The sequence below is a fragment of the Rutidosis leptorrhynchoides genome, chromosome 1 (genome assembly GCF_046630445.1).
Source record: "Rutidosis leptorrhynchoides isolate AG116_Rl617_1_P2 chromosome 1, CSIRO_AGI_Rlap_v1, whole genome shotgun sequence".
Taxonomy (NCBI): Eukaryota; Viridiplantae; Streptophyta; class Magnoliopsida; order Asterales; family Asteraceae; genus Rutidosis; species Rutidosis leptorrhynchoides.
The window spans coordinates 341,469,689-341,481,233 of record NC_092333.1 but is presented as its reverse complement, the minus strand read 5'-3'; the positions used below and the strand labels follow the sequence as shown (position 1 = coordinate 341,481,233).

Genomic DNA, 11,545 nt, shown 5'->3' with positions numbered 1-11,545 from the left:
TAAGTTAGTAGTCTTGTTTTATGTATAAAGTTCATTGTTAATATACATAATGAGATACTTAATTATCATTTCATCATGTTAAACATATATATATGTTCATATATATAGTATCATGTCATATACAAGTTATAATGTTCGTGAATCATCAGACAAACTGGGTGGTCAAACGTTAACACAAAATCTGTTTCAATTAATCAAGTCTTAACAAGTTTGATTGCTTAACATGTTGGAAACATTTGTTCATGTAAATATTAATCTCTTATAATATATAATCATGGAAAAGTTCGGGTCACTACAGGAGTCCTACGTCATCCCCTGCCATTTCAACCTTTTATTTATGATTGAACTTCTGCCACCGAGAATAAACTTCTCTTCTGTGGGCAGGGATGACACGCAATTTGTGACATCTGATTAAAAATCCTTGGGTGGATAAAAATTATGAACAATATGCTATAAGAATGTTTTAATTCTTATTACTTATAGAAATTTTTACATGTATGATTGCATCTCATATTCATAATAGTTGATCAGGCTATTTGAATATGCAATACTAAGCACAAAATTTCTTTAGACTCATTGCATTCCACGTTCTTTGCATTTCCTCACCGGAGGGTGCTACGAGGGTATATGATCCATTAGGATGTGCTCGTATGATTTTGTATGGCCCTTCCCATCGTGGCCCCGACTTTCCTTGTTTTGCTTGTCTGCTTGCATCATTATCCCTTAACACCTAATCCTCTTTTCTGAATTGCACATGCCTGACCCGTTTATTGTAATATTTTGCCATTCGCTGCTTAGCATCCGCTTGAAGTATAGTGGCCATGATACGCCTTTTTCCAATAAATTCAAGTTTTCACGCAAGACGGATGAAATTTTTTCTACATCAAATGCCAAAACCTTTTGCGTTGGTACACGAATCTTAGCTGCTATTACTGATTCAGTTCCATATACCAAGCTGAACGGCGTTTCTGCCGTGCTCCGTTTTGGCGTTGTACGGTGAGCCCACATAACGTATGGTACTTCATCTACCCATTTAGTCTGACTTAAACCCAATCTAGCCTTTATGCCGGCTAAAATTTCCTTATTTGTGACTTCAACTTGGTCGTTTGCTTGTGGGTGAGCAACAGAGGTGAATGTTTGTTTAATGCTTAACTCCTCACACCAACTTTTGAATGGGTTATCTGCAAATTTTTTACCATTATCACTTACAATTTTTGTTTGGCAAACCATATCTGCACACAATATCATTCCATACAAACTTCTTGATGTTGTCACCCTTTATCCGTGCTAACACCTTTGATTCAACCCATTTGGTGAAATAATCAAATGCAACCACCAAAAAATTTGCATTGCCAACACTTCTCGGGAATGGTCCTACTATGTCAATTGCCCATTTGCAAAATGGTCATGCGAATGACACTGAAATTAAATCATATTTTGGCAAACGTTGGACGGTCCCGTGCCGCTGACATGCATCACATGCTTTAATTGTTTCTGCCGTATCCCTATAGATTGTTTGCCAATAATACCCTTGTCTCATAATTCGAGCCACAATGGTTCTATAACCAGAATGCTGGGCACACAAATCTTCATGCATTTCTTTTACCACAACTACAGCTTGTTGTGGTGCTAAACACCTCAAATTTGGACCGTTAAAAGACTTTCTGTAGAGCACACCATTCTCCAATACGTAGAGTGGAGCACTTACCTTTATCCGTCTTGCTTCCGTGACGTCATCTGGAAGTGTTCCGTCCTACAAATACTTCACATAAGGAGTCATTCAACACAATCCTCCTTCCTCAACGGTTGCTACTACCACCTTTTATTTATGGACTTATCCTTCAAAACTTCTACCAAAACTTTCTTATGTAAATGATCAAATGTTGCTAACTTGCTCAACACATCTGCTTTTTTGTTCTTATTTCTTGATATTTGCACAACCTCCAAGGTTTCAAAATTTTTGGAAATCTTCTCAACCAACTGTAAATATCGCTTCATTGATATATCTTTTGCTTCAAATGTCCCATTAACTTGTTGTGCAACAATTTGAGAATCCACATAGGCACGTAAATATTTTATTCCCATTTTAAACGCTATGCGGAGGCCGGAAAGCAATGCCTTATACTCTGCTTCATTGTTAGATGCATAAAAACAAAACTTGAGTGCATACGTATGCTCTTCCCCTTCCGGGCTTGTAAGCACCAATCCTGCACCAACTCCCTCTTCACTTGATGCTCCATCAGTATGCAACTCCCACATGCAAATACTAATTTTAGTATTTCTTGAATAATCTACTATTTCAGTCGTTTCTAAAAGAAAATTTGCCAAAATTTGCCCTTTGACTGCATGTCTAGGTGAAAAATTGATTTCATACTCCCCCAACTCAATTGCCCATTTCGCTAGACGCCCTGATGATTCTGGATGTTTCAAAATTTGCTTTATTGGTTGATCTGTTAATACAAGAATTGGATGTCCTTGAAAATACCGCCTGAGTCGTCTAGCTGTGTATACTAAAGCATATACCATTTTTTCAATGGGCGGATAATTGGTTTCACTTTACTGTAATATCTTACAGACAAAATATATTGGCATTTGCACTCCATTTCGTTCTGCGATTAAAACTGAACTAATGGCTTCTGCCGACACTGCCATATTCAGAATTAATGTTTCTCCTGCTACTGGTGCAGTTAACATTTGTAACTCTATTAAAAGTCGTTTAACATCTTGAAAAGCTGTTTCAGCCTCTTCCGTCCACGCAAAATATTTTTTATTTAAACAGCTTTTCAAAACCCTCGTGAATGGTAATGAACGATCTGCTGCTCTACACAAAAACCTTGTTAAATTTGCCAATCTTCCATTCAAGCTTTGCACTTCTTTTTTTTGTTTTTGGAGATACCATATCTTCAATTGCTTGAATCTGAAGCGACCCATCCTAATCCATAAGGACGAATACAATAACATATGGTTACATTGCGAGGTATTTGACCTCTATATGATACATTCACAAACATTGCATTCGTTTTTAAAAGACGACCTTTCATTACATCGAAAGTTGACAAGTATGCATATCCTTTCATAATATATCTAAACTATAGATGACTTAATATGTCATTTACTTAATAATGATCTTTATTGAACTCAATGACTTGAATGCAACGACCTTTGAAATATGTCATGTATGACTCCAAGTAATATCTTTAAAATGAGCAAATGTACAGCGGAAGATTTCTTTCAAACCTAAGAATAAACATGCTTTCAAGTGTCAACCAAAAGGTTGGTGAGTTCATTAGTTTATCATAATCAATTATTTCCATAATTTTAATAGACCACAAGATTTTCATTTCTATTTTTCATAAACATCATCTCATATCAGGCATTTCGCAAAAACTGCATAGAGATAAAAATCATTCATATGGTGAATACCTGGTAATCGACATTAACAAAACGCGTCTAGAATATCCCCATCATTCCGGGACTCTCATCGGACATGATAAAATCGAAGTACTAAAGCATCCGTAACCCGGATGGCGTTTGTTAGGCCCAATAGATCTATCTTTAGGATCCGCGTCAATTAGGGTTTCTGTTCCCTAATTCTTAGATTATCAGACTAAAAAGGGTGTTATTCAATTCGATAATTCAACCATAGAATGTAATTTTGATTACTTGTGTTTATTTCGTAAAACATTTATAAAAGCAGTGCATGTATTCTCAGTCTCAAAAATATATATTGCAAAAGCATTTAAAAAGAGAGCAAATGAAACTCACAATACTGTATTTCGTAGTAAATATGCATATGACGGCACTGAACAAGTGCAAGGTTGGCTTCGGATTCACGAACCAATATTAATTATATATATTTATATGTTGGTCAATAACTATCTAACAATTTAGGTCAGGTCATAGTTTATCACAATCCTAATGCTCGAGATTATCATGCAAAAGTCAACAAAAGTCAATTTGACTCAAAATGATTTCCAAAATTTATACGTGTTTATTATATAACATAAATATAGTTGTTTTATATTAAATATATTTATCAAATTTTATTAAAGTAAATAATAAAAGTCATTTATTAATAAGAAAAAAATTTATATTAAAATTTATATATGATAAAAATATACTTTTATATATCTTAAGTAATAAAATTTATAAAGTTCACTTAATATCGTAAAACTATAGTGGTAGGTATTATTAATGTAATTATATTACGCGTGGTAAATAAATCTTTGTATCTCATATTTATTTGATAAAATAATATTGATAATAATAATGATATTTTATAAAAACAATGATATTTCTACTAAAAATGATAATTTTATTAAAAATGATAGTTTTAATATTAATGATACTTTTAATAATAGTAATAATAATAATAATGATGATGATGATGATAATAATAATAATAATAATAATAATAATAATAATAATAATAATAATAATAATAATAATAATAATAATAATAATAATAATAAAAATAATAATAATAATAATAATAATAATAATAATAATAATAATAAAAATAATGAAAACGATATTTTTATCTAAATCCATATCTTATAATATTTTAATTTCATCATGATACTTATACTCATTATTTTCTAATTGATTTTTTTAATAGTTTTTAGTCCTCTTTTATATCGCATTTATAATAATGATAATTAATATTAGTCATAATAATTATATGATACTAATATTAATTTTAATGATAATGATACTAATAATAATAAATATTATAATAACATTAATGATAATACTAATAACTGTTTTAATGATAATAATAATAAATATAATAATAATAATAATAATAATAATAATAATAATAATAATAATAATAATAATAATGATAATGTTAATAATAATCTTACTGATAATAACAATAGTAATACTAATAAAAATGACAATTTTTAATGATAATACTTATAATGATAATGATAATAATAATAATTATTATTATTAGATAATAATAATAACGACGATAATAACGGCGATAGTAATGATAATAATCATTTTAACAATAATACTTAAAATTATAGATAATTCAATTGACTATATCTTTTAAACCGTTCATCGAAACCATACGCTTTCTAAATGAAAAGTTATTAATTTTTCGCCAGCTTTCCAACGACATGCATATCATATACCTTATCTCAGTAGCATACGTATTAAATTCATAATTCCTCAAAACTTTCTAACGATGAAAGTTTAGCATAAAAGCATGCATAAACATATATACTCGAGCACTAGTCAAGGATACACTATTAATATATAAAAGATAGGATATGAGTGCTCACGAATCAATATTGTGATTCAATATTGCAGGAAAGTACGTAGACGCAATGGAAATGATAAACACTAGTTTGACCTCACGAGCATACCCTCGAACATTACCCATAACCTCCATAGCTATAACCCATAATTTCCTTAGCCCTATCCCGCTCGCAAAACATGTTTTAAAATAGCTCGAACATACCCTCGTCGTAGTATTTTATGTATATTACTAATAATATAACTTCTAATAATACTAATACTAATGATAATAAGATTAATATTAATAATCTTGATAATAATAATAATAATAATAATAATAATAATAATAATAATAATAATAATAATAATAATAATAATAATAATATAAATATAAATATAAATATCGCAGAGATATCAGTGTATGTGCTGAATGAACTGAAACTCGCAAGCTTTATAGAAGTTTTCTGAATCTGCACACCATGCGATCGCATGAGGCTGAAATGTATAGGCCATGCGATCGCATGGCACCCTCTGCTAACTCAGGATCCATTAATTCAGGCTGCCGACACTTTTTATTATTATTTAATATATATTTTTAATTAATTTATATAATTATATATATTATATTATATTTACGAGTATATATGACATGGAACCTCAGTTCCAATAACTTGTACGTTTACGCTCGACTTATGTCCAGGTTCTGGTTTATCGAATATTGTCTCGTATGTTTAGAAAACTTGTATTAAACGATACACGACGTGTACGTTTATCAATAAATAGACTTAAATAGCCCAAAAACTATATCACTCTATATGTAACTTGAACGTTCGAGTGTTTTGGTCATTTGCTTCTTTAAATCATCGTCTCGTTATAAATATATGATAATATTAATCAAAACGTTTTGTATCTAATTAATATTATATTTAATCATTTTGTAAAATATATAACTATATACATATCTACATATATATCTATATATCTTATTTAGAAATATAATTTGTACATATTATAATTAAAATATTTAATAATATATTATTTAGCTTTTCAAAACTAATTATATTTCGAAGTTTATTAAAAATCGTTTTCATAATATAACATAAATTGGTATGAAACATTTATGTACTAGCCTTTACTCTGACTTGTCAAATATTTTAATTACTTATTTAAATATCAATCGACTCACTAATCGAATACTAATATCGTTTATTAATAATTCAAAATATATATAAACACGTTTTTAATTACAAGTTGCAAGTTATTTATATATTTATATTCAATTAAATCACGGACCATTATTATTTATAACTTTGTCAAAAGGTTTCTAGAAAGATTCTAAATTTTAAGATAACGTTAAAACCTTTATCCTTATTAAAATGGCTCGGTAACAACATGTCAAAAGTGGTTCTAGATATTTATAAAGTTATATTCGTTTTTAAAAGAAGACGAGACACTCTAATAGTTATATATAATTCCTAAAATTTATAACAATAAAAGATAATGATAATAACTTTAATAATCTACTTCTTGACATATTGCAAAATGTGTTAATCTTTCAAAATATATCGTAGCACGTTTTATATATATAATATAAAGCTTTAATTATATTTTCTAATTTTATATATATTCAAAATGTTTTATATTTTTGAAACAATAACTATATGTACTTGTGATTTATAAAACATTAATTAGGTTTTATATACATATTCAAATTACTTTATAAAATGTTTTAGTAATAGAATTCTTTTAGACTGAAAACGTTTTCATACATTTGAAATCAAATAACTATAATAAAGTTTATCTCCTAAAACTAATTATATTCAGTTGACATATCTATTACTAGAACTTATGTTTATTTTTAAATCCTTATAAGTTTGTATTAGCTTGTTCAATAACAATCAAATGTTACTATAACTATTAATTGTATTCGAAACTGCTTATATATATGTTCAATATACTTTGACTACATATACATACACGTTTCACATAACACGTCTTATTACATAGATGTTTATCTAAGACGAATAAGTATACGTTTAATATTTTATTAACGTTCCCAAGTCATATAATAACTTATTTTCATATCAACCAAATTGTTAAATGTTTTATTAATATTTCTCAATTTAATAATCACACATATGTATATATTCATACATATCTATTTACACATAGTTGTTCGTGAATCGTCAAGAGTAGCCGAAGGGTAAATGAATACATGAACACAGTTCAAAGTTTTTGAGATTTCAATAATACAGACTTTGCTTATCGTGTCGGAAACATATAAAGATCAAGTTTAGATTTGGTCGAAAATTTCTGGGTTGTCACAGTACCTACCCGTTAAAGAAATTTCGTCCCGAAATTTGATTGGAATGGTCATGGCTGACAATAAGTATGTTTTCATGACTTATATGAGTTTGAAATTAGAGTTTATCGTCTTATAGTAATATGGATAAAACAATTTATTTATGTGAAGAGTACGAGTGAAGCTATCACAAAAGAGTGAAATGAGTAAGTGTAGATTCGTCATATCTTTTGAGTAGATAGGATTGATTTTCGGAGTTCAAGGGATTTAGAGAAAATCTTCGTAATAAGATTTAATTCTTCGGTAATTAAGGAAATTAGGATCCGCTTTGATTAAATGCGATAATCTATTTTAATTTCCCTGTCGAATATTTTTACTATATATCCACCCTCTTCGTTTCCTTATTCCCACAGCTCACACCTTCTATTCTTCCTCCCTCAAATCATACTTTAAAACATTCGTTAATATGCTCCATCCCGTTCTGATCCTTGATATACTCCTAACTTTCATATATGTTATTCTTATCTTTCATCTACCACCGGAGGATTTTATTTACTTTTACTATTACCTTAGGACTATAGTGTTTTTAATTCTCCCATGTCTTTACGTTGCAATACGTATTGATATACACGGTTTGTAATTTATGTGTTGCTATCGGACTTTATATCTTTCCTTATTTTTCGAAGTCCCAGCTGCTGTCTTTCTATAATTATTGACATCTACAGTTAATGATCTTTTCTATTTGCTGTGATTTATACCCCCCTTTCTATTTCGAAGTTTCATGCTTTTATTTTCTTTTCGCAAGTAATGGTCCAGAATTCGTAGGTATGGAGTTTCGAATTATCATAATATACAAAGTAGAAAGGAAAGGTAGTAGCACGATTTGATTTGTCAAATTAGCAGTATATCCGAAAAAGACTGAATCATCAAGAAAATATTTTCTTGATATTTTTAGAGGTTAAATAGAATACCAGAGTCGTGTAACATGGCACACGATGATGGTATGGTCTGTGAATCGTCATGTCCCATTAGAAACTCAGCATGACTTACTGTAATATAATCACGTTGATCAAGTGTCATTATATTATACTAACTCATGCTTCAGTTCCCAACACTACTTCAAAAACATTCATATTTTAAACTCGAAGGTTTTAGAATTTAGAAACTAAAATAGTTTCTTTTATGATGTAACACAGATAGCTCGAAGAGGTAAATGATTTCGGATAACAATAGTTATGAAGATATCTTCAGAAACATCGAAGATATTTATAATGAACGATATGATGATATCTTAAAATATCTAAGATCAGAGGATGATGAAGAATATTGTCCACAAGGGTTTAGAATAAGGAGTAAGGTATTCGCTAAAGACTTCAGCAGACATTGAATCATTTGGATTTTTTGAAGGCAGATTTAGTCTTTGTGATTTGTCCACAGCCTCCTTCATGGTTTGCTCAATCCGTTTTCCAGTTTCAAACCTCCTCTTTTTCTGAGCTTCACCAACACACTATTCTTTATCATCAAACTTTTAACAATTACAGTTGTCTACAGTTTCTGCTGCTTCATCAGCTTTTCCAAAAATTCGGAGAACTAATTCGTAGATTGGGGTGTTTTTCAGAAACTTCACATTCGAAGTATGTAAGTCTTGGAGATAGACGTTATATGTATATATATATATATATATAACTGTTGGCGTAGAATTGCTGCGAAATTCAAGAAGAATGATTCAAGCTTTTTGGTATGGAAACTACTATTACAAGATGCAGAAGAGTATATGATAGGATTCCAATAAATAAGTATAGTGATTTTTTTTTTCGGAGAGGCTAGAAGATCAATGAAGTTGTTGGTAAGTTTACTGCTAATGTGGCGAGATATAAAAGGTTCCCCGGTAACAATGATGAAGGGGTAATCGTTATAATAAGGCTTATTCAAATGAACAAATGAAGTTGGTTTGTTGGAGCTGTGACAAAACTGTCTACGTTGAAAAGGGATTGAAAAGTTATTTTTGCTAATAAATACAAAAGGATTTGGCACGGATACGTGTTAAACCATGAGAGTTTTTCAGGTGCATGACTGTGGGTAACATGTGGTTGGATCAAACATCTCGATTGTTCATTATTTGAAGTGTCTTCAGGATTTTCGAGGGGTTTGAACACAGATTGTAATCGTTAATATACATATGATGTTCTAGGTTATTGAATGATACAAATATTTTTCTGGGTTCTATGAATAGAAATGATGTTCTTACACAGTGAAGTCAAAGTACAACTTTGAAAGATGTAGGAATCTAAGAGTGATGATACCGGTTATATCTCGAATTGGATTCTGAGATTTCAAAATCAGAATATGTAATTAGATTTGAATGAGTATGGTTGTTTTGATTTCTATAAAAGAATGTATATTGTTGTAAAAGTAGGGAGTATAGTGGATGATTTGCTAAATTAGAATCTAAGAATGTAACATATTAATTGTAAATTTATATATCTCTCGGGTATTACCTACCCGTTAAAAGTTTCACAAGTAATCTTTTGTACGAGAGAATTTCATTACAATTTTTATGAAAATATTAATATGTATATTTTCTTCAAATGTAATACAGATTTAATGAGTTAATATCGTATTAAACTCATTTGATTTTCAGCTGGAACTAGAAATGAATAATCTCTAAAACTTTAGAAATTTCGTAATCTTCGTGGATTATCACTTCGTCGTAAATGAAATTTTGTATCAATACTTCATTATTCATTTTTATTGATATTTACTCGGTGAATGATGTTGGTGTTCGTGGGATTCTTGTGAATTTCGCAAGGTACGAATGATGTTTCTAGAAAGTTTTGAGTACATCGAAGATGAAAGTGTAAAATCAAACATGTAATTGATTAATACACTTGATTTATTATGAATTAGAATTCATTGAGTTGAAACAGAGATCGTAGTTAACGATGGTTAAATTGTTAAGGAAGGATGTACATCTTAGCATATTAGTAATATGAATTCAACCGAGTAGTATCTACCCTTATTTAATTCATACATAATAGCTTAGTACGAAAAGATATATTATGGTTTCAAAATTTATATATATAAGATATAAATATAAATTCTTCGAAGGAAATGAGTTAATACTTCATAACTCATTAATACAACATGCTTGTTGTTGATTCGTGATGATATCCGCGGTGATTTTAGAACTATCGGAGCTTGTGATGTTATAGGTGCTGCTGGTGCTGGTGATACTGATGGTGACGCTGGTGGTACTGCCGATGGTGCTTGTATAGCAAGTCTAGCTTGTAAGTCACACACCATTCTTGTCAGGGTTTCTACTCTTCCTTCTATCATTTCGGTTCACTCATCTGATTTATGGTTAGGGCTAGAATAGATAATCACTAAGACTTTAGAGATTACATAATAGCCGAAGAATGTTTCCCCAATAAAGTTACGAATTAATACTTCATCGGTTATTGTTGTTGGTACTCCTTGGTATCTATGGTGCGTATGATGTTGATGCTCAAGGTACAGATTGTGATATTGAGGTGTGGGATGCGGATGTTGTGGTTGATGGTGGTAATGGTACTGTTTGGTGTTGCTGATGGTGGTACTGTTGCTGCCGGTGCTGCTGCTGGTGCTTGTAACCTTTGCACCATATTCTCCAAAGCTACTACCCAAGCGTGAAGCTCGTTGACTTCTTCTATTACACCGGGATGATTGGTGGTTCGAACAAGCGGGTGAATAAGGTCTAGAATTTGAGATAATATATAATCGTGACGAGACACTCTAGAAATGAGAGAGAAAATGGTGTCTCGAACTGGTTCGCCGGTAAGTGCTTCAGGTTCTTCGCCAAGAGGGCAATGTGGTGGATGGAATGGATCGCCTTCTTCTTGTCTCCAATGATTAAGTAGACTACGAACCCATCCCCAATTCATCCAGAATAGATGATGGCAAATTGGTTGATCTATTCCAGTCACACTGCTTTTGGAGCTCGAGTGAAACTCCATATCG

At 30.6% G+C, this 11,545-nt stretch overlaps 1 protein-coding gene across 1 annotated transcript; it reads right to left on the bottom strand.

The window, feature by feature from the left end:
• Window positions 1-723: 723 nt before the first annotated feature.
• LOC139899643 (uncharacterized) lies at window positions 724-2,526 on the bottom strand. Its single transcript, XM_071882498.1, has 3 exons — window positions 1,855-2,526; window positions 1,471-1,753; window positions 724-1,232 (listed from the first exon to the last, which is right to left on the bottom strand). The coding sequence occupies exons 1-3, from the start codon at window positions 2,524-2,526 to the stop codon at window positions 724-726; spliced, it is 1,464 nt and encodes a 487-aa protein (XP_071738599.1).
• Between the last annotated feature and the right edge of the window lie 9,019 nt (window positions 2,527-11,545).

Excerpts from the sequence above, each read along its gene's own strand:
- LOC139899643 (XM_071882498.1), bottom strand. The coding sequence starts at position 2,526 with ATGGTATATGCTTTAGTATACACAGCTAGACGACTCAGGCGGTATTTT. Across the intron at positions 1,754-1,854 it reads ATTTACATAAGAAAGTTTTG|GACGGAACACTTCCAGATGA; the intron begins GTAGAAGTTTTG and ends AAGTATTTGTAG. Across the intron at positions 1,233-1,470 it reads AATTAAAGCATGTGATGCAT|ATATGGTTTGCCAAACAAAA; the intron begins GTCAGCGGCACG and ends TATTGTGTGCAG.